Here is a 25980-nt window from a genome sequence, read left to right as displayed (position 1 = left end):
ATATTCTTAGTCTCAATGACTTTGAACCTAAGCCTGTTTTTGGCTTTGTTTCTTCCAAACTATTCTCAAGTACGAACATTCTGTCAAATCCAAAAAATCATCCAACCGTTGTTGTACTCATGCCACCAAACTTCAATCATCTCATTCCTGAATATATGTCTCTGTTTTTTTAGACTGATTTTTTTTGTATTTTTATTTATTTTCTTACCAATAAAAAGCAAAGAGACGGATAAAATAACCTCAAAAAGGTAAAATTAAAAAACCATTAATCACCTTAATTGGAAAAAAGAAGAAGAAGATAAATTAGGTGTCCTTTTGCTTTCTTTTTTTACTATCAAAATTAACTGATATTTTATTTTTATATTGAGGCTTGGTTTGATGTGAGAATAAAAAACAAAAATAAAATAAAACATGAAAGCAGCAACAAGCTTTGGTGGTGGAGGCAAGGATGATTCTTCTGCTTCTGTTTCTACCAAGAACAATAAACCCAAATGTATGAAAACCGATCCTTCTTTTCTTCTATTTTTGAAATCCAATCGGTTGCAATTTATGATTTTTGTGGTTTTTTTATTGATTTGATTTGAATTATCTCTACCCTTTATGTTAAATCTTGGTGGTAATTGGGAAAGTCTCGATCTTTTTAATTTTCTTGAAATGGGTTTTTGTTTGTTTTTGTAAAGGTGATTGCTTTTGTTGGGTTCTTATTGAATTATAGAGGTTGTGATTGTGTTTTTTATTGGAAATCTGTGGATTAGTTTATTTTTTGGTAAACAATAAATGGTATTTATTAAAATGTTGGTTCTTTACATGTATATTTACCTGCATTGCATTTTTATCCGGCGCATCTGGTGCTTACACCTGTTGAAATGTTGCTGTTTCAATTTCCTTGTGGGTGCTGGACTTTGCAAAATCAAATCATGGCCTGTGATTCTGAGTGAAAATCTTTGGACTGATTTTTGTTTGTTCTTGGTGGATGCAGATTCTAGATTCACACAGCAAGAGCTTTCTGCGTGTAAACCTATTTTAACACCAGGATGGGTATGGCCTAGAATGTTTTACTGTTGATTTTTGTTGTCTTCTGCTGCTTTAGTTTATTACTGTTCTTTGTTTTCTAGCTACTCGTACTTTATTCTTGATTGTTTTCAGGTCATTTCATCATTCATTGTTATTGGAGTTGTGTTTATCCCTATAGGCCTTGCTTCCTTGTTTGCATCAGAACATGTATGTCTAATTTAATCTTGTTTGATTTCGTTGCTAATTGCCTTGTTTATTAGATGGCACTAACATGAAGCTCTGTTTGTTCCCATCTTGCAATATCTAGTTGGTGGAAATTGTGGAACGATATGACACAGATTGCATTCCTCCTGCTTATAGAAATAACAGCCTACATTACATACGAGCCAGCGAAACAAACAAGACGTGCACTAGAACCTTCAATGTTAGTCCACTTTCCTTACTTGATGTTCTTAAAGAAATTTGGATTCTCCCTTTTATTTCCATATTCCTTCTTTCAATCCAAGCTGTGTTTTAATTTTTTTTCAAGATGCCTTAACTAAAGACCTTTTCAGGTTCCAAAGCATATGAAAAGTCCTGTTTTCATCTATTACGAGCTTGATAACTATTACCAAAACCATCGCCGGTAAGTAGAAGATATATATTTATGGTTGTGTGCCTTTTATGTTTCTTCATAAGTTAATAACTTTTCTTATTCATTAAGGTATTAGATTTATAAATGTCATTTTCCTCCATGCAAGTTGTTGTTCTCTGAAAATCTGATGTTACACCTGCTAAATACGCTTATTTTGAGTTATTTTTGTAGCATGAAAGCTTCTCTTCTAAGGTTGCTTTGACCTGTAAGACCTTCAAAAGTGGTACAGGCTTATGACACCTTGAAAAGAGGGACTTAATCATATGATTATACTTATCCATCTAATCATGGCTATATGGTAAGCGTGTTGTTATTCTTGAGATCACCAAGGCGTTTAATTGAAGAACAACTACCTTCTGTGGTCTTCAATTTCTCCCATTCTTACCTTCTATGCTCCTATGGAGGCTTGACTTGTCAGAGGAATGTAAAAAAAATAGAGACAAAGCTTTTAAATGTGTGGATTGTCACATCAGATGATGGAATTGAGAGTTTGAAAGAGCAAAAGTGTTTCAATTGTTGCTCAACTTAGAAAACATAATAAAATACAAAAACGTAACTGATGTTGTCAGCTGTATGCTTTCTCCATATTTTCTTGTCTGTTCCTGAGCTTGCGCATGGAATTTACAAATTATTCATGCATTTCCTTTCCTTGCAAATTACACTTACGCTGTTTACGGGTTGTGGAATTTGAATTTAGCTCAGTTGATGATATGGTCTGCTAGTGATATTTTTAGCTGCTTGATTTTTCATTCCCCATTCTCTATAAAATTAGATGGTTTTCACTCCTCAATTTGGTCCTAGAAACTTGCAAGTATGCAAATCCTCATGGGAAATTTTCTTTAGAAAATCCCAGAACCCAGATTCACATTTGTCAGCATGGAAAGGGAAGTGGAAAAATCACTACTAAGGTCAAATTTGGAGTTGACAATTCAACTTCGGTTATGTAGGCTGCATTGCAAGTGATGTTGTGCTTATAAATAATTTGTTGTACATTCTAGCTATTTGTTCATTCTCATTTGAGAGTTTGGATTGATCTGTTGGTCTGCACCCATATTACCATTTCCATTTTTGTTAATATGCACAATATGTGAATTTGAATTAAAGTTTCACTGAGAGATTTTGAATCATTTTGGGTTTCCTTACTTTGCTATGATATGAACTTTTCCCCTGCAAGTTACTGATAAATTTTCATCAATTGTGGAAACCACATCGTGGTTGAATGTGCTCTTCACCTATGAGATTAATGTACTGCTTAGGCTGTTACCACCTTGTACTTGAGTTCTGATATCGTTTGACATGCTTCTGCTATTTGAAATGTGAAAAAATGGTTTACAGATATGTAAAAAGTCGAAGTAATACACAGTTGCGAGGCAAGGCCAGTGAAAGTGCCACAGATACCTGCAAACCAGAAGCAGTCACTTCGAATGGACAACCAGTTGTTCCCTGTGGCCTTGTTGCTTGGAGTTTGTTCAATGACACCTACAGGTTTTCAGTCAAAAACGAGGTTTTAGATGTTAGCAAAAAGAACATCGCTTGGAAAAGTGACCAGGAGAATAAATTTGGTTCTGATGTTTATCCTAAAAATTTCCAGAGTGGAAGCTTGATTGGGGGTGGAAAACTCAATTCAAGCATACCTGTACGTATCTCCCTCTTCTTCCGTGCTTGTTTATGTTTTGTCATATAGTTTGTTTATCCATTAAATATACTTGATTTTCCTCCTTTTTCTTGTTCCGCAAGTAGTTCTTTGCCTTCTCCCCCTTCTAAATCCATCTAGTTGCTGGTTTTTTTCATGAAATAGTTGAGTGAACAAGTAGATCTAATTGTATGGATGCGCACTGCAGCACTGCCAACGTTCAGAAAACTATATGGAAAGATAGAAAGGGACCTTCCTGCTAACACTACAATTACGGTTATCATTCAGAATAATTATAATACTTACAGTTTTGGAGGCAAAAAGAAGCTGGTTCTTTCAACCACGAGTTGTTTAGGTGGAAAAGATAATTTCTTGGGCAGTGCGTATCTATTTGTTGGTGGCTTGTGCTTGTTCTTGGCAGTGTGCTTCATACTTGTATATGTGTTAAGGCCAAGGTGAGAACGGTTCAAAAATCTTATTAATTGCTCGTTTTTCTCTGCTGTCAACAGTAAATCTTCCTATGCTTTGATGGAAATATTCATCTTTAGCTTTTGAGATGATTTATGCTTTGTGCAGGCCCATTGGCGATCCATCCTACTTATCTTGGAACAGGAATCCAGGAGGATAAGTGAATTAGAACTCTAAACCATGTTCTGTCAATTTACAAGTTTGTGATCCACCTTCTAGCCATGCTTCTGCACAAGCTTCATTTCTATCGCACCAAACCAACAGTTCCGTATAGGAATCTAGAGCTTTGCATTCTGATAAATGCAATGACATATTGTCATTAACTTATTATATGATGGGCTGATTTTCGTCGTATCATTTTGCCCTGTTGCTAGTGGTTTTTACAATGAGATGCGACACTGGTCAGATAAATCCCTTCCTTGCTAGCTTCCAAACCTTCTCTGCTTTCATAATAATCAAGTTAAATAACATTATTTGCTGAGATACAGAAAGACTATCAGAAGCATTTAATGGCTGATACAAATAGAATGAAGGACTTGATCAATGTCTTGTGTGCTGTTGTGATCAATGTCTTGTGTGCTGTTGTGGTCATATTGGCATCAATGCTTGCAATCCCTTCTCCTGCATATTGAGAAGAAAACTCGTGAGCGGTATTTCAATGTTTTACAGTGTAAGAAGAGGATGTTCCCTTAGCAATGTTCCTAGAGCATGTTTTTTAATAATTTCCAGTGGGAAACAGAGCTTCAATGAGATCTGCTAAAACCAGTCGAGGTTGGGAGACTGATCCATCATTCCAGTCTTCACATTTATGATTCATCAAGATGGGCAACAGAAGGCTCAGATGGAACAGTCAAAACATTTATTTTAATTATTTTTTTTTGAAGTTGCATGTTGATCTGTCAAGTTGACTCACATCAGATAAACTTTCATCCTATTTTATTTAAAACTTGTTCTAGGACAAAGGCTAAATCATATGTCTAGGGTCGAGTTTAATAACTCTGTAATCTTTAGCCATAAACAGAACTTACACGTAGAATTGCCTGCAATTCTTCCAAGCCATAAACAGAACTTACACGTAGAATTGCCTGCAATTCTTCCAAGCCATCAGGGTTTGAGGCGTTGCAGGTGATCTTATTGATAGAGTTGTCAGTATTTTCTCCACCTGCATCTTCCACATACCGCTTTCAAGTTATAATACATCCGATCCACATTAATTAAAGAATATGAAATGATATATTACTTTAGTGTTTAAATTTTTCTTCTGTTACCTTCAGCTTGTATGTTTCCTTTGCAAGAGACCATACGCCCTGAAAATTGTTGAGCCTAACATAACCAAAGAAACACTAGAACATTGAATTGAAGGAACACGAGCATATGCATGTTCATGTCTTATGCTAAACTAACATTATCATGCTGAATCCAAGCTACTATTGATTTGAAGTAATTCTCTTTGATCTGAAAAAAAGAAGAAGAAAATTTGCTCATCAAATTGAATTTAACAGAAGCAAATAGTTCTGCTGAATCAATAAATTAACTGTAATAATGTCTGAGATGTGATGTGGTTGATACTCACTGCATCATATACTTTGTTGGCTCTCGTCTCAAGATTTACAAAAGCTTCCAGGAACTTTATCTACTCTGCTCGCTGTCATTTGCACTAGATTAATTTTTTATCTTAAAGTGTTTCAAAAGATAGCTCTTGCCATCAACAACATTCTTATTATATATATATATTCCCAACATTCAATGTGGAGCTTGCAGCATTTGTTCCTTGAAGATATCCACAAACGGACAACACAGCCAAAACGTTAACAAGATATTTTGCACCCTAGAAGAAGAAGAAGAAGACATGGTGATTGGTGAATACTGAGAAGAAACAAAACCCTCTTTCTATCTACAACAGATCAGCTGATCTAGCTTGTAATAAAACAGCATTAAGATCGAACATTATTAATGTATTGTTGGCTATGTGTACAGGGAGAAAATTAAGGTTAATTTAGCAGCTTTTGGAAAGGCACGGGGCTTGTGGTTGCGGGGGACAAAGGAGGTGAAAATAGGTAGTGAATTATTTGATGACAAACTTGTCGGCATGTGCGGTTGCATGGATGGATTATACTTTTAGTCTCTCTTTTCTTAATTCAGCTACAACTTAGTCCTTCATGTTTCAAACCCTATCAGTTAATGAGTCCCTTGATTCTTGTTGATCGTTGTCTTTTTTAAAATATCAATTGGTTTTCACTTTGTGAATTTAAATTGGTAAATGGAACGTACCATTTACCAATTTAAATCAACAATATATGGTTTAATAAGATAAATGATCAACATGTCAAGGGACTAACTTGTTTATTATCAAACATGAAGGACTAAGTTATAATCATGCTAAAAACCTAGAGACTAAAGTATGTTTATTCATTAAACAACGAGAGTCGACGACAAAGTCGTCCTCTTGAAACAAATCAAAGAATGAAATGATCAAGTCTCTTTCTTTTTCTTTTAAAAGATAATGATATTTGTGTTTCATCATATCTCAAAATAAAAATAAAAAGAATAAAAGTTATATCTGAGGAAGAGATATTTTTTTTATTTCTATTCTTTTTATTTTATTTTTAATCTTGAAACATGTTACCAAGTATTATTAAGATCTATTTGTTTTTGTATTTTGAAAATATTTTTTTAAAAAATAATTTTTTATATTTTTTCTCAAAATTAATATTTTTTATATTTTTAAATTATTTTGATATGTAATGTCAAAAATAATTTTTAAAAATTAAAAAAATATTATTTTAATATATTTTTAAATAAAAAAATACTTTAAAAAATAACTGCAATCATATCCCTAAACACATTTTAAAAAATCAAGCACGTGATACACTAAAACCAAATTTCACATTAAAGGAATATTACATAAATATATATATATATAAAGAATATTACATAAGTATAAAAAAGAAAAGAAAAGTTAACATGCATTAGAATCAAACTTGACACCAAAAGACTATGAAAGTTTTATTAATCTAATTCAATTACAATTATTCGATTGCTATAAGTTTGAGTATAGAATACAAAGGTATATTTATCTATTAGAATACATTAGACTCCAACGTTAGAGATGGCAAAATTTTATGCCTTCCCAACTCAACAACTATAGTTAGATGGTAAATTAATGAAATCAAGTCAAGAGGCCATGGCGTGGTTCGCCAATATGGTACAAAGAGCAAAAGAAATGGTTAGAAACAGCCCTAGCTTCTTCAGAAACAAACCAAGTTTACTCCCTCCACCACCTCTTATGGTAACCAACAAATCTCTTTCCTTCTCATTGTCATCGCTCTTGATGATTAGTTTTCCTGCAGGCTTCTTCATTGGCTTGATATTTTTGCTAGGGCAAAAACCTTCCTCTTCTACACTTCCACTTCCCATGAAGTCATCCGTTAATTTCCCATTTCCCACATTTTCTCCCAAGTAAAAACAATGCATCAAGAGAATGACAATCATACAAACAACATTGCTTGCTAATCCACTGAAGTTTTCCTTTGCAGTAGTCTTGGATGGTTTTGTGGCATACCTTCGTGTATTTTCTGCTTTCTCAATGGAAAAGTTGGCGGCCACCACTGCTGGATTCAGGTAGATTTTAACAGTCTGCGATGGGACTAACTGGTGGAAGAATGTCTTGGTTGCTTGGCGAGTCGAGACGAAAAGTCCATGATTAACTTTGATCTCCTCCACAACTTCAAAGCTTGGTGAACTAGCCAGATCATCCACAATATTGCTCTCCTCTATGAAGTTATCATCATTAGGCTCATCATTGATGAATCCAAGTGAAAAGTCCTCACTGTCATTGAATCTCATGCAGTCACCAGGGTGTCCAATTTCTCCTGCAAATTAATCGATTTTCACATTAAGAAAGAAAAAAATAAAAATAAAAATAAATAATAAGGGAGGTGACTGAATTAAGACACGGAGATTAAAAAAAAAATACCTAGAACTCCATGCTCTTCTCTACTCCTGAAATTTGAAATATTTTCTATTGGAACAATCTTGGTTTCCTCCGTAAAACTCTGTACAATGAGGAAGGAGAAGGATTGAGTCTCATATTTCTTCAACTAGCATTGAAGAAGTTGCTAGGTTAATTTATGCAAAGATCAAAAGCTGCATACCTTCTCTAGTTCGTCATTTGACATTCCTACCCATCTCAGGTTCTCTATCATCCTCTCTGCCTTGAACGTTTCATCTAGGTCACTCATCTCTACAGACATGCTGCTTGTACTAGGGTCAACCCATGGTTTGTCAGCCCATCTTGTAGAGTTCATCATCATGTCACTGTACATATTATGTTGGACATCCTTCCCAGCCATGAAAGTGAAATCATGATCAGCAGTGGCATAGTTTCCACCCCAAGTATCTTGAAAACTAGATTGGTTTATCAATTCTTGAGATGCATGAGCTACCGAAAGAATTTCTTGCAAAATGTCTGTTTGATGAGTGCTTGTGCTTTCTGGCATGGAAGGTTGATGCATCATTTTTATGTCAGTAAATCCAAACTGAGGGAAATCCTGCACTTCCAATGGAGGCAATGTGAACCTATGCTGCAACCTTGCACACTCTAGCGCTATATCAACCTGCCAAAACAAATGAATGTAAGAAAAATTTAATTTCAATGTATACTATCAAATATTTAATTTTTGCAGATCATTTTAATCATCTTCTTTTTTTCGCGACGGTCTATCTACCGCAATTTTAAAGGTTTTGCTAGATTATGACTATCATAATCACAATAGATAATATTTTTTTACCTTTGATGGTGGGTAAGGAACTGTTGAATAGTTTGGAAATTGTGGAGCTGACATGCCAAATGATCCATCCATGGACTGTATCCATTTCCCATTTCTTGATTCACCGATGTTTAGAGGGGACCCAATGGCACGGTAGCTGGTTGAGCAAGTATCTACATTTCTATGCATAGTATAATTTGTACTCTCATATTCTTCACATCTTCCATGATTTTCAGAATATTGTTCAATGCTAGAAGAATGTTCACAAGGCATTTGATTTGTCGTGGAATCATAATGCTCTCCAATCTTTGGGATATTTGCAGTCCTTTTTGACACACAGCATAGTGCATATGCATCCTGCATAGGTTCACCCAGGAAAAGCTTAATTATAATCAAATCATATCACAAATTCATGCATTTAATTATCACAAAAACACACACAAACACACACACACACACGTGTGTGTGTGTGTGTGTGTGGATATATAAGGGTGATGAGAATATGAGTTTCACCTGCAAGCCAGTATTAATTTCGCATTCTCGCTCATCAAGGCGATATTCATGCATAACCCAACCTGTTCTAGCACCATGGGGAGCTCTTCCTCTATAGTAAACTAGGGTTTTCTTCATGCCAACAGCCCGCATTTGGGAGATCACTTTTCTATCCTTGCCAGTGGCCTTCCAATATCCAGCCTTAGTTGCTCGATTAGTCCTTGATCCATTCGGATACTTGCGGTCTCGAGGACTAAAGAAGTACCACTCTAGATCTTTGCTAGGCAACAATGATTTTCCTGCAATATGTTTCAATGGTTAAGCATGTTAATATAATATATAAATATGTTTTGTTATTTATTTTATTGATCATACAGGCATCTGGATGGAAGATTTATAAAGAAAAAGGTAGAAAAAACAACGACTTCAATCCACAGAGGAAACAAAGACTATAACGTATTCAATTGAAGGAATGCAAATAAAGCGTTGCCTGACACTTTAGCTGACAATGCAATCTGTTCCTTTCCTCAAGAGCTTTTTGACTTGGAAATCATTTGGTAAATGATACAACTTCATGTTCACAACAGGAACCCTAAAGATGGAGGGACCATATGTCTTGTAGTCCCAAGTACACTTCACTTCCTTTAATTATTGCCAGAAATATTCTTGTTATATTGTAGTATATATCTTATGTTATTATAAAGTTTAAGATTTTTGACCAATAAAGCATGATCAATGCACGTAAATGGATTTAAAAACATAATTGTAAGACAAGAAGAACAAGAACACCTAAAAGAGTATTTGAACAGCTCGTTCTCTGTCTTTCCATTGGAAAAGGCATTGCCGCTAGCTTAGCTTCTAGCATTCACCTTCTTCTTCTTTTTTCCATTAAAAATCCAACATATTTTGATGGAAGAAACATCAACAAATTTGTTTCTCATATTCTCCAAATAATTAGGTTTTTGTTTTTTTGATCCAACATGAGGATTAAGTTCAAGAATGCCTGCAAATTAAACTAGAATGCTGTCATCATGTGGCCTACCCTAGTAGCAGATATTAGGGCTTGAAGCAATCAAAAACCAATAAAGAGGTTACATGTCTAATTAATAGCCAAGGATGATTGATTAACCTAAATTAATCTGAATACAATTTTTAATTGTAATTGATATATATATACACTAGTTATGTGTTCCAAAACTATCATACAAGAAAGGGATAAAAAACACTGTATATATTTTTCTTTTTCTCTCAAATATTCTTTATCCCTTTGCTCACTCAATCTTTATTTGGTTCATGTAATATGGATCATGCAAGCAAGCTAATAAGGCACTAGAGAATTTTCTTTCTTTCTTTATGCACAAGTATGCAAGGAAAGGCGTGATGATCTATGGACTCCGGGCCGGGTTGAGATATTATCATACCTGGTAAATCCCATGGCTCACACTTGTAGAGATCAACTTCAGGGATGATCTCTAATTCAATCTTATGCGCATTGATCTTTCTTCTGAGGTAGTAAGCAACGAGTTCTTCGTCGGTAGGGTGGAAACGAAAGCCAGGAGGCAATGAAACAGGAGCCATCTCTTTAATTTAATTCCTTTGAGACTTCTTCTGATCTTGATCAAGAAATATCTATATGAAACTCAAAAAAGATAGCTAGCCTCCTTCTCAAAAAATGAGACCAGCCCTTATTGGAGAGTAATATAATCAGCAACTGTACAGCAATTCTCTGCACACAATCAAGTGTGAGACACAAAAGTTAGTCTTGTAATCTAATTTTGATTAAACAACTGAACAAAGAAATTTGAGGATCATTTAGATGTCATGATCATGAATGTATTTTAAAGTAGTATGCATGATCAAGACACAAATGGGAGGGAGGGGGGGAGGGAGAGATGTGACCTTGCAGAAGAAGCACCTAAGGCATGCAAGAGAAGGTAGGAAGCTAGCTTGAGAACAGAGATCACAAGTTGGATGGAGAGGGAAAATGAGGGAGCTGGTTGGGGTTTTGATATAAGAACAAAAAGAGGAGAAGAAAAAGCAAAAGGCGGTCCTGGTTTGCCACCGGCCCCAAGACTTGCACTTTTCCCTTTTCAATTATTTTTTTCAAATCAAATGATTCTTGCTTTCTTCCAATTCAAGCTAATTTACTCTCTCAATCTCTCTCCATTTATCCCATGCTTCATCCTTGTCCTTTCTCGGAATCTCAACTCCACATGACACAATACCTATATTTTGATGCATTGCCACCCTTTCCATGGTGGATTTAGCATCTACTGTTATACCTTAACTACAAACTGTCCTAGCCGAATTGCGGCTGCAATCCTTAACTGAAAATGTTGTCTGTTCCACATGCTTAATTCCTTGTGAAATTTCAAGTAATCTTACCTCTTTGAACCACTCCATGATCCAATGTGTTTCGTTAATTGTTAGAATCAGTTCTTGGATCAAAAAGGTTCTGCTAAAGTTTGTGATGTAAACTCCCTTGCAAAAAGAGAGATGATGGGTTTATTCATATCAAAATAACCATTTCAACTTAAAATTTTTAGTTATTAGATGAGTTTTAAAGTATAATTTATATTATTTTTTAAAATATTTCTTCAATTCAAAAATTTTTAAGCTTGAAGTTTGTATAGACTACACTATCTTATGTTAAAAAATAATAAGATTTAAACTTATAATTATTTAAAAAACAAGCTCTATCTCAATTTACAAATTTAAATTATTTCAATATATAATTTTATATTATTTTAAGAGATGCACATGTATGGAGTAATGGCCTTCTTCGGGATTGGGATTGATGTCCCGGTGCCGGCCAACTCCTGAGCTTTTCGTTGTAGTTAGGGAAGAGTGCTGGGTCTTGTCCGTCGAATTGTTTTTAACAGAATCACACAAACAATTACGAACTCGGAAAGACTTGCATATTTACGCATGCATGTATGTATAAAGATTGCTGTCGATATTTCAATTTTCAGGCGATCGAAGGAGATCCTCTACATGATTAGTCATAGTACTTACACAGATCATTCGCAGCAATCACAACGATGACTACAGATTGAAATAATTTGAGCGTGCTGCTCTATCTGTGATGATCACTCTCTTGAGTAACAAAGTTTTTCTTCTTTTCAGTGACTAAGGTGTTGAAAGAAAATTATTTTCAACAAAGAGTAATACGAAATAAAATAATTAACACGAATTCCACCGAAATATTTCTCTTGAACAAGTTTTTGAGACATATAGTTCATATGAATGGAAGTTTTTCAAGAACTAGCTTAAGGAAGCTGGAGTAGTTTTATGTAAAATGTTAATATTAATCCTGAAGAGTTTCTGGCTAACACAGCCCCGTTCACATTCTAAATCAGTGCAAAATCCATACCCACATGCGCGCATTGTGCACAGATTGAAAATCAAGAGTGGTAACAGGCCATAACCTAGCTTGTTGCCAAGCTACAGAAGAACTAAAGACGTACAGGTATCATATATAGGAACAGATAGGCTGGGTTCACAAGGGCTCATGTGGGTCCAGCTTTTGCCACGTGAAGGAAAGGTGATACGTGGCATAATGGGATCGCTTGTAAGCCTTCTTGAACTTTTTTTTTTTTTTTGCAAGTGATGACAAATGATTCTCTGCCATGCATGCTTTTCCTTTACATCAATCAATCTTTTGGTGCTTTTCCTCATTTTTGGAGTTTTATTCATGCTTTACCCATCGTGCTTGTCTTTTTCATTTGCTTGCATCTACTTTAACTTGGTTTTTTTTTTCTTTTAACAACCCAACAATATATATATATATATACACACACACCATGCATCATTGATTGTTTACAGGAAAATTTAGGATAAAGAAGATATTACACATTAATTAAAATTTTGATTTTAAAAATGTAAAATGTTCCATGCTTTGTTTTAAGATTTGCCCTTCTTTTGTATGAATTCAAGTTGGATTTTATATTAAATTGATAAAAATTAACTTGGGATTAGCTAATAATCTAATCGACTAGATAAAAACTCAAATAAAATTTGATTTAATTTTTAAAATGAAATTATTTTAATTTTGTTAAAAAAATTAATTTACATTAATATAAATTGATCCACTAGTAATTCAAAGCTTAGATTAAACCAGATCTTAAAATTATAGTAAAAAATTTTCATTTCATTTCTTTTCTTTTCTTAGTCAAGGACATGAAACGTGTGTGGATTACTCAAAGGAGTGTGTGTGTGTGTGTTGTCAAAGCCGTACGTTTCAATGAGTTAATTATACATGGGATAGCTCTTCCATCGAAGTTGGATAAAGAAAAGAAAACCCATATCCAAGCTCAATCTTCATGTACTTGATTGTTTTACACAATCTTCTTTCGAGATAGGCTGGCTAGTTGCTATAATAAATTGGATTTGGAGATCTTTTAATAATGAAACTATCATTGGGTGGCAAGAAATGTTGGATTCTTCCAATGAAAAAGGCACGTTCTAACACATTCAAACCAATATAGAATGATTAGAGAGGAGTTTGCCATGATGCATTATTCTGTTCCTCAAGAAGAAGAAATGTTGAATATAAATCATTATTTTTTTCATAATTAACTCAGAATAATTTAAATACTAATTCACTAATAGATTATTGCTATTGCCGAAAGAGAAACCTCACTATGTTCTCTTTATAGTCTTCAGTCTCTCTCACGGACGTCATAGCTAGACTTACATTAATCAAAAGCCCGAAAGTAGAAAGGAAAAGAGAAATTATTTAGTATATTAAAAGATGTGTTTGTTTCCTACGTGGGAAAGCAATCTCTAGTTTCTTCGACTAGAGAGAAAAATAAATAAATGAACATTTTGATTCAACTAACATTCTTGTCTATTTAAACACTAGTTTTTGACACTAGTTTTTGATACACCGTGGATTAGGTAATATTTATAATCTATAAAAATATAAAAAAAAATTAAAAATTTAATATATAATGGATAAAACTTTTAAAATATTAAAATGGTGACACATTAGATGATATTTAAAAAAACATTATGATAAAAATATATTGGATCGATTTGAGCCAACAATATTTAACATATAAAACTTGTAATTTGGGGCATAAACCCGCAATAACCTTATGAAATCTAAATTAAAATAAATTAAAAAGTTTAATTCTAATTAATCAAGAAAAAAATAAGCAACAAATCTAAAAAAACAATTTGAGCAAACATAAAATGATGACTTATGCTATAATCTCAAACCAAATTGTTTCTAGCATAAAAAAAATGCTCATGTTATGCTAATGTTTTTAAAGAGAAAAGAAAAACTTAAAACTCGGTCATTAACTTTGGATCCATTAAGACGAGTTAATTTACTAATACGGTTTAAAAAATTAATAAAGTATAATAAATAAAAATATATTATCTTTAAAATTAATGAAAAATTATATAGAAATAAAAAAATAAAGCTCAATCTTTAAATTAAATAAATTGTGCATGGTAAAAGGAAATTTTAAAAACACCTAGACCAAAGTTATTTTTTTATTTTTTTTAAGATAATCAAATAATTTCATCATTCAAAAATTTGCAAGAAAACCAAGATATTTCCAAACAATTCTAGAATAACAAATAAACTTCATGTGAAAATAACATACCCTCTAATATCAGTCCATTGATTTTTTTAGTGAATGGTAAAAATATATTATCATTTTACAATCCATAATAAAACACAATATATGTACATTGTTTTAGATTTTTATAATTTAAACTATTCTAATGGAGTGATTTTTCAAGTATATCATATTAGATAGTATTAGCTTAATCATTATTTCAAACAAGTTCTTAATCACTGTGTCAATAAAACAAGAACACTTAGCATTTGATTATTATATCTTAGAAAAGAAAAGACAAAAACAATTAGAATAGAAATATATTTAATTGAAAAGACAAGAAAATAAAATAAATATGTTTTATAATAATTTTACAGTAAATTTATATATTTTCAAACAAGAAGTATAAAAAAAAATGTTTCACTGTCCCTATTATTTTTTTTATTTTATTTTTTGCCTTGAGATAAAAGCCAAGCTTGCATCAACATCCATGTAGAAATGTGAGAGCAGCTTTTTTATCGATTGACTGTACAGAGGAGGGCATGGCATGCATAGGCAAAAGACTTAAAGACTACATGAAGCTTTAACGACATGAAACTTTTCCCATCTCGTGCAAAAAACTTCATCTTCAGAATTTGGATCATTCACCTCAAGTTGCTGAGATACATAGATGAGTTATTTGCTGAATAACTTGACAACATACCTAATCCGGGATCTGTACAGAGCTTACAGAGAAGGATCCTAAGAGAAATTATACAATTCGCTGCCCCTTTCGGTGTGAGAATCAATATATAGCAACCTACTGTAAAAAGCAAGTAAAAATCAGCTCTTTTCCTGATTTTGATTTGATTTGTTGTATCCTTCAATGCCATAGTGCTGGTATACCATAGCTTCATTCTCCTCCCACCATCGTCCCGCTTCTTTCTCCGCAAATCGTTTACGGCTGCAAAATATACATCAAGTATATATGTATGATCAGTTAACAGATATTTGAATCCTGTATTTAACAGATTCCAGCGCTTATTTTTAACATGAAAAACAAATTACCTGAACCTGACTCGCTTTAGACCCTTTTCTCCGCCTGGCGAAACTGTAAATGTAATGTATACACCAGGTTCGTACTGTTCTACCCATTCGAGCTTTGACGCGTTAGTTCCCTTCCGTCGAGGATCTGTTGTCGTGTCATGTAAATCTTCCCCTGGCATGCTGTTTTCATGGCACAACTCTCTCCCATCCAAGGACTTTAGCGAATTGGAAAACACAATAGGAGAGCTAGATAAACTATCTACGTTGCAGTCTTTTGGCAATCTAACTCGAAGAGGTGAACGAGTAGAAGCAAACACAGTAGGGGTATCTGCGTAGTCAGGTCTGGTCTGAGGCTGATACGGATCCCCTCCGTCTTCTGCTCCATTCCTAACTGAGCCTTTGTCGGACATTGCATGAAGCTGAAAGAACAAGTATTAACGATTTGTTAGTTGAATTTACTCAGCCCCTGAAAATCTTAATTGCTGAACTCCAATCTCTAATGAATTGAAACGAGTTAACAAAGTTTGGTCGGTGAGTTTCGTTTAACTTGTCTTGCGAAGAATGTTAAAGACTTACAAGTACGTAAAGAAGCAAAACATTAAACCGACCCACAGAATGGCAGAAGGAAAGAGAATCACCCTTAATACCAAAGCTTTAATTATCCCATTTGCTGCTTTACGCTTAGCTGCTTCCTCCCTAGCCAGTAACCAAGTTTTCTCTATTGTTTGTTGACATTCTTGAATCTTCTGGCTTCCAGCTTGACATTGGATTTCGAGGCCCTTCGCCTATTAGAAACAAAAAGAACTCTGAAGAGCCGAGCAGAACATATTCAAGCCAAAGGCAGCACAGAATCAACTATTTTGTGCAACAGGTATTCTTTAGATGATAAACTTGCATGAAAAAGTGACAAGAAACTCAAGCCATCCACTGGCTGAAACAAAAACAGTCAAGAAAAGAATAATTGATGTAGTGCTGATGGAAAAGGCTAACCCTTCGATCACATCACCAATGGTGTGAAGAACAGTTGTATAAAAAATGCCTCTATGCATGCATGTGAGTGTGTGCGATGAAGAAAGTGAGACAAGTGTGGCATAATGGAAGGCAAAAAAAATCATCAAGATACGCAATTGATTTTGAAGCTAAAACAACATATACAGGCATTACCTGTGCTCTTAGTCTCTTAACTTCTTCAACAAGAATATTGTTTGACTCATGTTTATCTTCTTCCAAATTCAAGGAACTGGAAGATATCGGTTCCAGAGGATGTACAGAATCCTTTCTGTAGCAAGATTCAAATATAGCAGGACATGAAACTTGTCCCCATCGTGGCAATCCAGCTGAAATAGAAGAGGCAGTTTCTAAATGCTGCTGCTTTTCCCCTTGGTTTCTCGAGGTCTTCCTTTCACCAGGTTGGCTTTCAAGAGATGGCTGACTCATCAACTGTAGACGATGCCCAGGCGGGGTTGCTCCGCCCCTTTCTTCTTTTTCATCAGATAAGGCCTTCTGTTGGGACACCAGCTTCCTGGAACCTCCACCTGGATGTGTAATTCTCTGCGAACTGTTAAAACATGAATCACAGACTCTACAAAGCTTGCTTTTCTTAGGTGCCAAAGATGCATTGATGAGCTTCTTGCTACTACATGCTCGGCAGAACAGAAGGCCACAATTATAACAGTTATGCTTCTTCCTTGTAAACCCAAAGGGCATTCTACAACCTTTGCAAGCTGATTGATCACTAACAGATATAGATTTGTGCAAACAGATTGCAGCAGTTAAATTTGATCCACAAGCTATACTTTGAACCTGTCTATCTCTCAAAGCCTCAACCAAAGTTGGTACATTTCTATCTTCTACATTGCCTAATCCTAATTGTCCATTTGTCCCCTTCCCCCATGTATATACACTTCCACCTGATGTCAGGGCGGCAACATGGTATGACCCGGATGATATCTCCTTAACAAGCTCCTCTTTAAGCTTTCCTTCAACGATTGCAATTGATTTATCCTTGGCCTGTGGATTCCCCAGCTGTCCATGCACCGAGCTTCCCATTGTATAGATCTTTCCTGTCCTGGTAAGTGCAACGGTCAGCATTCTTCCACAAGAAACTTGAACAAAATCATGTTCCACAAGCTGTGCGACACATGTTGGTTGAAGCTTTTTCTCCAGATCAGCATGCCCAAGCCTCCCTTTATCACCATCTCCCCATGTAAATAATTTCCCACCAACACCATTAAACTTGAACTGGTAAAAAATGACGTCCACAATAGCAGCAGTGTGCCATGATCCACATGCAACAGATTTTACCCACAAACCTTTAAGAGATTCAACTTCTTTGGGATGAGGAAGACTTTGAAGATTCCCATGACCGAGAACCCCAAAAGTTCCATCCCCATATGTAAATAACTGCCCCGATGAGGACACAGCCGCTGTATGCCAGTCCCCACAAGCAACATTTGATATACTGATACCAGCCAAGGGACCTGAAATTTGACGTGGTAACCACTGGCTTCCAGTTCTCTCCTCGCACACCAAATTACCTCCATATTTGTTCTCACCCCAGACAAACAGTTCACCGGAATCTGTCAAAGCACAAGTTTGATATTCACCACAAGCAACAGATTTCACAAGGAAACCATCTAAGGATTCAACAATTGTTGGAGAGCTCACATCCATGTCAATTTTATGCCCAAGCTTTCCCCGACTCCCCTCACCCCAGCAGAAAACTTCCCCTCGTTTGGTGATTAAGGCAGCATGGTTCCTTCCTAAAGATATATTTCTTACATCTAACATCATGGTGGGTTCCAGCAATTTTGGCAATAAAGAATCCACTTGCAATGTACTGTGGTAACCAAACTGGTTTCCCACACACCCTATATTTCCTCCTTCTGCACCTTCTCCCCAGATTAAAACATCCTTTAGGACGTCATTTTTCTCTGTTCGTTGAGACCCATGATTCGAACCAATAATTCTACGACACATATTCTTTTGGAACTCTGCAAACCCATTATCCGATCCATTTTTCTTGATATTTTGTGGTTCAGCATTTGGAGTACATGGAATTAAGAAATCCTCCACAGTTTGTAATAGTGGAAGACTTGCTTCTGAGAAACAAAGGCTATCAGAAGAAAGAGACAATCCATCGGCAAAACCCCTGTCTGAAATCGACTGCGTAGGACTTCCATGTAAGCTATGCACCTTCAATGTAGAATTGCATAAAACACACACAAAAATGTAATATATCAGTGAAAACTATAATATTTTCAGTTGTATTGCACAGTATCATATAGAAATGACAGTAAAGAACATGGAAAGAGGAGAAACAACGAGCGCGTGGAAATTTTCCAAAGAAAGAACGGTATTTAGCACTCATAACTACATAAACCAAATAAAGCTTCAGCACCGTATACCTAGCTCCATAGTAAGATTTTATATAGTAATAAATTTGGAATTTGGAAACTGCAGGCATCATGAGTGAAAAATCCAGAGCGCGAGACCAGGAAAATACACAATAAGCTAATTACTGACCACCTGTTGACAAAAGTAATCAAATAATTCACGAAGGATTACAAGTCTACTTTCAAACCTGAATTGTTTGTCTCATTGAGTGATTTTTCCCCTTAATTACCCCAAAACAACATGCATATGCTACTGCAACTTTTGAACATTTCAGCACAGAAGCTCAATTGACTACATAATTCCTAATTCTTTTCGAGAATGTCATCAGTATCATCTGTGCGCAAGTTACTTTTGCATAAGACCAACATTTTGGAAAATAAAAAAGCTCTTCAATTTGTGAAAGTAACCTCAAGAAAAAGGGATGTTGTTAAAACCTGCGACATTTCAGTGTCATCCTCCAGAATTCCTAGATTATATTTTCTTCTGATAAAGCCAGCTGGACTATTTACACAGCTTTGTGCTACTCTGTGGTTCTTCAGGGCACAAAAAGGCCTAGCATGGTGACACTTGGACATCACAGCCCTTAAGCCTATAAACCAAGAATCAGCCTGCGCATTGTCCTTGCATATCTACATGAAAGATAATGAATAAAAACAGTAATGAAGCCATAGATCTTAACCAGAAACATGATCTGTTCATAAAAGAGTCAAATTCAGAAGTTACCAAATCAAGTGAGCGCGAGCGGTCACCATCGGTATATAGAAGTGAAAATGATTGATTCTCTTTATCTGGTTGAAGTTGCCTCTGAAAATAGAAAAGTGAGAAGTGAAATCAGCATTCATAGAAACTGTAAAAAGGCATCAACTTCAAGAAGATACAGATTAAGGGACACGGCTTAATATCAATGAGCATCCTTGATTACGTACGGTCCTTTGTCCAGTAACAATCTTCGTAACTAAGCTCAGTCTCAATTGTTTCTCCTCCTGTCCGGAATACCAAATCAAGTACTTCTCATCCTGAAATGCAAAATCAAAACAACCATTTCACTTAATTTATCATAAAACCAGAGAAGAAACAAGAAACAGCAATCTTCGCATCAACATGTGATGCATACTAATCAAATGTTGGCGATTCTAACACTTGAAAGGACAGTTATTTGTCTAGTCTTGATCAAGTACAGAGTTATGCCTCCATACAGCTGATCATATTTCTTCCACAAATTACCAACTTTATTACATACAAAGCTTACATACCGTTGAAAGCCTAAATGGACAGAACTTGGGCTTTCCTCTTCTTCCACACTTCAGAAGTTGTGCACCCTTCTTCATAGCCAGAATTGCCTGCGCATCATTGCACACATTTCTTAAGAAGCTTGAATCCCAATAAAAAATGGAAAAAAGTTACAAACAAGTTAAGAACTTAGGATTTCATCAACCACCACAATTTGAGTCGGTATCTACCACATTCATAATTACACAATTAAAAAATTATCAGAAATTTTTAAATTTAATTTGGTATCACACTTTTAGCATAACTAGGTATATTCAAAGAAATTTATGATTCTAAACTCTAATTCTTAAGCTAGTCAAGAGAAAAATTAAAGAAAAAACTGAAACTTTATAGCAGGGTCCGAATTGAAAACAAAAGAAAAATGAAATCAATAATTGAGTTTAAAAAATGGAAATGAGGGTTGGTAATCAAAATCCAAAGAGAGCCTTAAAGCCAAGAAATTACAGAAACTGAATCAAAAATCTTTTTGTTTTTTTCGTGGTACAAGAAAGAAACATTTAGGCAAGATATTTATAAATACAATGTGTCTGCTTAAACTTTTACAGTGATTAACACAGAGAAAGAGATGAAGAACAGATGACATGAAAGTCAAACAGGCTAAAATCAGTAACCTTTCAATCTATAACAGAAGAATTAGACATAAACAGCCTCCCTTTTGATACCCCATATAGAAAACCACCATAGAATGCAAAAAAAGACTTGAAAGACAATCTAGAAAATGTAACCAAACCAAAAAAGAAAAAGAAGAAAGAAAACCCAGAAAAAAGACATTGTTATTTTCCAACAGAAAGAGAAGAGAGAGACCTGTTCAACAGTTCTGTCAAAGGGGACTGTAGTTAAGGATTCTTCACCCATTTTCAGGCAGAGAATTTCATGCACTGCTAAACCACGCAAGCACAGAGAGAGAGAGAACAATCCAGAAGGAGACAAGAGAAGCAGAATGAGAGGGGAGGGGGGAAGGCGAGTGGTAGCTAGTACAGGTGGATGAAGAAGATCCCTCCCTATAAGAGTAGCTTTCAGACACCACAGTCAGTGACTTAAAACTACTATAAAAAGAAAGAAAGAATGCCTCTCTCTCTCTCTCTCTCTCTCTCTCTGTAAGAAAATGCTGAGAAGAGAGACAGATATGGAACAGAGACACTGCTGCAAGGATTGTCAGTAGCAGAAAATATTGTTATTGTTATCAATATTGTAAGTAAGTATAGTTTGGCTGGTTTCGTTCATAGTTTATACTTTATAGTGTGTGGGTGTGTCCATCAGTTTCTTTCTTTCTTCCATTAGTGTTTTCGTTCACTTTGTAAGTCGTGCAGGGAGAGAGAGAGACACGGGGAGAGAGAGAGAGAGAGATGAGGCATTATAAATCTTATTAAGTGCTGATTGCACGTGTTCACCGTAACATTTGAACTTTCTATTTTCTTCCTAGTTTGTATACCCACAAAAAATAAATTAAATATAAAAACAATATCGAAGTTTTAAGAAATTTTGTGACATTAACATTAAACTGTTTTGGAAAAAAAATATCAAGATAATTTTTTTAAAATTAATCTCTTGTTTATTATATTCAATGTAATATTTTTAATTAAAATCATTATTTATGTTTTTAAAAAATAGTTAAATCAAAATAGTATATCTATATTTTGTGTGATTAAAAACTAAAAACCTTATAAATTTAATAAAATCATGTTTAAAATATATTTAAAAATATGAATAATATAAATTTGATTTCAATCAAATTTTAATGAGTAATTTATTATTAGAATTATTATTTTCATATCAATACATAATAATTGAAAAAATAATAGCTAAAATTCAAATAAAAATTTATAATAATATTTAATAATCATGTCAAAATTCAAGAGTAAGTTAACGTGATAAATATTTTTTGAAGTGTAAAAAAATCCCAAAAAAGGAAAAAGATAGCAAAAGGTCAGGCCAAGCTACTCACATTTAGCCTTGTTTTATTTATCATTAGCTCCTTAAATTCTTTTTTTTTTTTAAATAGAAAAGGTAATATGAAATAAAAATATTACACTCACCAGTCTCTTGGTTCTGAACCACGCCTTAATCAATTAAGCTAAGAAACAAATTTATAATTAAATTAATATATTAATTTTCTTCGTTATTCATGTAAACAGTTAACATACTATAAAAAACTACAATTGTTTTAATAGCATAGTACAATACTTAACCTGGATAGATCAAATCCTAAACTTAAGACGTGTATGTGGTGAGTTGACCTAGGATATAAAAAAATAATAAGCAAGGGGTTTTCATGGTAGTTCCCCCTAGTGAGCAAAAATAAAGAGCATTGTAGACCTGCACTATGCTCTGTTTTTTTGTTTTTTTATTTTGATTATCAAACTTTTTTTATTTTCAATTACTACTTTTATAATCAAATTTATGACTACTTTTTTCTAATTTGTTATAGAAAAACATGATAAAAAAAATAGAAAAATACAGAAAATCAAAGTACAAAACCAACAAAATGATGTGGCCAATATAAAATTCATACTAAAAGTTTTTTTTATTCCTTTTTTCTTCTTTTTCTTCTTCTATCACAATAACTTTAGTTTTCTCAAGTTTTATTTTGATTAAAAAAACTTTATATTTATGTTTTTTAATTTTTAATTTGAAAAATAAGAGTTTTCATAAAACAATGCAAAATAGAGAAAATCATCGCTTGGTCACATTGAAGTCATTAAAAAAGATGATTCTTATTGTTAAAAGGGTTGTATTTAAAAAAGAAGTTCCATTGAGGTATTTTTTTTTCCCTTCATATTACTTGGAAACATAAATTGGGGTTTAGAGATGATTTTATTTTATTTTTTGATTTTGTGATTTTAAATAAATTTAAATGTGTTTTGAGTTATTTGCATTATAAGGATTTTTTTAAATATTTTTTATGTTAAAATAAGTTGAAAAATAAAATTTTGGATAAAAAAACCCTTAGCTAATTTTTTAACCACTTTTTTATGATAAAAAACAGGGGATAAATTATCTACTTTTATTTTTTAAAAAAAATAAAAACAATCTAAAAAAAGACCATGCATGCATATGTGGCCATTTCTTTATGAGGCAAGACATTTGACCCTTTTTTGAACTTTATTTTTTTAAAATTTAAATTAATTAAAATAAAATAATTAAATATAAACATGGAATGCTCGAACTTCTTGATATTAAGTTTTAATTGAAATTAATTAGAATAAATAAATTTTAAAAATTTTAGATTTTTTTTAGTAAAATATCATTTAATTTTTACTTTATTTTAGAATAAGATTATAATAATTTTATTATTAGTAATAGGTGTTCTTTCTATGCATCCATCCCTATATGATATTTTTCTCCTTAAATTCTTTTTTGATTAAATAAAAAATTAGTTTCAAAAAATATAAACATCATTGAGTCCATGACTCATGTTGTAAAATTAAATATTTTGACTCACATCTATTTCTTAACTTTTTCATCTCTTTTTGTATTTTTTTATGCATATTATTCTAGATATATTTAATTAAATATATGTATAAGATTTTTTTATTTTTTATTAGATTTTTTATATTAAAAAACAAGTTAAATACCTTTACAAGTTGATTTCTCAAACTTAAAGCCATGTCAACTTATTTTATTACAAGTTGTTTATGAAAATAACTTATAAATTGATTCCAAATAAAAATAAAAAATCAAGCCAAAAATATTCTAAGTTCTAGGAAGCCATGACCATTCATTCCATTGTGCATTTGTGAGAATTTTATTTGTTACAACTCTATTGAAGAGAAAAGGTTTTAATGATTTGTGATTTTAATTTTTTATTACTTCTCGCCCAGCACATCCTGTTTTGACCTGTTTTGTCCCTCTGCTTTTTATTTTATTTTATGTTTCAAATTTATATATGTGTAAGGCCAGTGGTGGAAAGAAAGGGGAATTTTATGTTTCAAATTCCAGTACTTGGTTTAGCGGTGGAAGGGGCTTGTCTCCTTCCACTGCACCTGAGTTCGAACCCTGGTATGCACGCCTATTACCCCCGCGGTGCCTTACATGCCTACTGGGTTTGCAAGGTATTCAGTGGGCCGTGGGGATTAGTCTTGGTGCGCGCAAGCTGGCCTGGACACCCCACGTAAAAAAAAAAAAAAAAAGGGGAACAGAGAAAACAATATCTTGATAGCTTTTTATGGAAATTCCTTTAGTTTTGGTTAAATTGCTATTCAACATTATTTTCTAAGCAAATATTTTGCAATTTAGTTTTGGTTAAATTGCTATTCAACATAAAATTATTTTCTAAGCAAATATTTTGCAGTTAATTGCCATTAATGCAGTAATTAAAGAGGTAATATCTTCGTTATAGCGGAAAAAAACATCATTTCAATCAAAGTTTTGAGGATATGAAAGATCCATACATGATTGTAAATTCAAAATCGCAACATATTCAATGGTAGTAGTAGAATATAAGAATTTATAATATCTGATAATACAGAGCATAATTATAGGAAACTATTGCATTATGATAGAAATTCTTTAATTTTCTTTTAGGTAAAAAATAGGGGTGATTATTTTTTATTTGGTTTGATTTTTATAAAAAAAAACAATCAAACTAAAATTTAAAAAAAAAACTGAAACTAGTTCAAACCAATCAGTTTTGGTTGATTTTTTAAAACAAAAATCAATTTAAATTGGTTTGACTCAATTTTTTAAGTTTTGGTTCAGTTTTTCAGGTTTTGCTTGATTTTTTTTCTTGTTTTTTTTGTTTGGGTTAGGTTCGGTTTGATTTTTTCAATTTCAGACTTATAAAACCGAACTAAACCATTCTATTTTTTAAATTTTAATTAGTTTAATCGATTTTTGTCATAATTTGATTTTTTATTATTTTTTTCTGTTTTTCTTAGTTTAATCGATTTTATGATTTTTTTCTCACCTCTAATAAAAAAAACTATGTTTCCCTTTCTTAAGGTAATGTTTTTCTACTAGCCGGTTAAAAAATTACTAGAAAAAAAAATAAATTATTATATAAAATTTTAAAATATAATTTATATTATTTTTTAATATAAAAAAATATAAACAGAGCTAAAGCATTTAATGAAGAAAGTTAAAATTAATATAATAAAATTTATTATTAAAAATTTTATTTATTTAAAATAAAAATTAAAATATTTTATAGGGCTAAGGCTATTGCTTGCCTCCTCCTTGTCCCACACCTAGGTGGAGAAGAGGAGTGGTTGGCAGGAGTCCCAACCCATAATTTTTTTTTCCCTACCTTCTTCAAATAATTTTAAATATTAACCCTAAAATTAGTAAATAGAAGACAATTTATATATATAATTAGGTGCAGAATCAACAGCATTGTCTCACAGGGGACAGGCTCCAAAATTTGTGGGCATAGGATGTGCAAGAAAGGCAGCCATTGTTTCAGAGGTTAGGGACAGCCCAAGTCGAGAGAAACCAGAGATTGGCTTGTGATGTCAACGTGTTTACTACAAGATTTCTGGAGAGAGACAACTGTTCTCTGCATGTTTTTCCGTTACATCCACAGTTTGTTGTGCAAGAAGGCAGCTATGCTCTGCTTCTCTGACACCTGTTGTAACTTCCAAGTACGTAGGACCACTCACTACTTCTTCTTCTTGACTTATTTTTTTTTCTATTTTCATGTTTTTAAAATATTTTTAAAAAAATTATTATTTTAAAAAATATTTGTATTTT

At 33.4% G+C, this 25980-nt stretch overlaps 3 protein-coding genes across 4 annotated transcripts; 1 reads left to right on the top strand and 2 right to left on the bottom strand.

Moving 5' to 3' along the window:
* Nucleotides 1-347: 347 nt before the first annotated feature.
* LOC105139211 (ALA-interacting subunit 5-like) lies at nucleotides 348-4106 on the top strand. Its single transcript, XM_011045577.1, has 8 exons — nucleotides 348-493; nucleotides 980-1038; nucleotides 1147-1221; nucleotides 1322-1438; nucleotides 1569-1639; nucleotides 2984-3284; nucleotides 3447-3736; nucleotides 3858-4106. The coding sequence occupies exons 1-8, from the start codon at nucleotides 412-414 to the stop codon at nucleotides 3907-3909; spliced, it is 1047 nt and encodes a 348-aa protein (XP_011043879.1). The 5' UTR covers nucleotides 348-411; the 3' UTR covers nucleotides 3910-4106.
* A 2624-nt stretch (nucleotides 4107-6730) lies between these two features.
* On the bottom strand, nucleotides 6731-11057 carry LOC105139210 (NAC domain-containing protein 86-like). Of its 2 annotated transcripts, none has more exons than XM_011045574.1 (7): nucleotides 10910-11057; nucleotides 10432-10736; nucleotides 9032-9309; nucleotides 8540-8875; nucleotides 7904-8365; nucleotides 7726-7804; nucleotides 6731-7621 (listed from the first exon to the last, which is right to left on the bottom strand). In XM_011045574.1, the coding sequence occupies exons 2-7, from the start codon at nucleotides 10586-10588 to the stop codon at nucleotides 6924-6926; spliced, it is 2010 nt and encodes a 669-aa protein (XP_011043876.1). In that variant the 5' UTR covers nucleotides 10589-10736; nucleotides 10910-11057; the 3' UTR covers nucleotides 6731-6923. The 2 variants fall into 2 exon arrangements, with proteins under 2 accessions (XP_011043876.1, XP_011043877.1); XM_011045575.1 differs by having other exon boundaries at nucleotides 10926-11057.
* Nucleotides 11058-15071: 4014 nt separating this feature from the next.
* On the bottom strand, nucleotides 15072-21627 carry LOC105139209 (uncharacterized). Its single transcript, XM_011045573.1, has 9 exons — nucleotides 21097-21627; nucleotides 20256-20342; nucleotides 19929-20018; nucleotides 19726-19806; nucleotides 19437-19631; nucleotides 16771-18801; nucleotides 16245-16391; nucleotides 15628-16025; nucleotides 15072-15523 (listed from the first exon to the last, which is right to left on the bottom strand). Exons 1-9 carry the CDS (start codon nucleotides 21145-21147, stop codon nucleotides 15403-15405), a joined length of 3201 nt encoding a protein of 1066 aa, XP_011043875.1. The 5' UTR covers nucleotides 21148-21627; the 3' UTR covers nucleotides 15072-15402.
* Between the last annotated feature and the right edge of the window lie 4353 nt (nucleotides 21628-25980).

The sequence above is a fragment of the Populus euphratica genome, unplaced genomic scaffold, assembly GCF_000495115.2.
Source record: "Populus euphratica unplaced genomic scaffold, PopEup_1.0 scaffold89.1, whole genome shotgun sequence".
Lineage (NCBI taxonomy): Eukaryota > Viridiplantae > Streptophyta > Magnoliopsida > Malpighiales > Salicaceae > Populus > Populus euphratica.
The sequence above is the reverse complement of the archived record's forward strand: the minus strand, read 5'-3'. Positions and strand labels throughout refer to the sequence as shown.

Bases quoted from the DNA above. Each gene is read 5' to 3' on its own strand.
- LOC105139211 (XM_011045577.1), top strand. From the start codon at position 412: ATGAAAGCAGCAACAAGCTTTGGTGGTGGAGGCAAGGATGATTCTTCT. The intron at 1,640-2,983 runs GTAAGTAGAAGA...AATGGTTTACAG, and splicing joins TATTACCAAAACCATCGCCG to ATATGTAAAAAGTCGAAGTA. The intron at 3,737-3,857 runs GTGAGAACGGTT...TGCTTTGTGCAG, and splicing joins GTATATGTGTTAAGGCCAAG to GCCCATTGGCGATCCATCCT.
- LOC105139210 (XM_011045574.1), bottom strand. From the start codon at position 10,588: ATGGCTCCTGTTTCATTGCCTCCTGGCTTTCGTTTCCACCCTACCGAC. The intron at 8,876-9,031 runs GTGAAACTCATA...GAACCTATGCAG, and splicing joins AAATTAATACTGGCTTGCAG to GATGCATATGCACTATGCTG. The intron at 7,805-7,903 runs GTATGCAGCTTT...CTCATTGTACAG, and splicing joins CAAATGACGAACTAGAGAAG to AGTTTTACGGAGGAAACCAA.
- LOC105139209 (XM_011045573.1), bottom strand. From the start codon at position 21,147: ATGGGTGAAGAATCCTTAACTACAGTCCCCTTTGACAGAACTGTTGAA. The intron at 19,807-19,928 runs GTACGTAATCAA...TTCTATTTTCAG, and splicing joins TTGTTACTGGACAAAGGACC to AGGCAACTTCAACCAGATAA. The intron at 19,632-19,725 runs GTAACTTCTGAA...TCTTTCATGTAG, and splicing joins GCTCGCGCTCACTTGATTTG to ATATGCAAGGACAATGCGCA.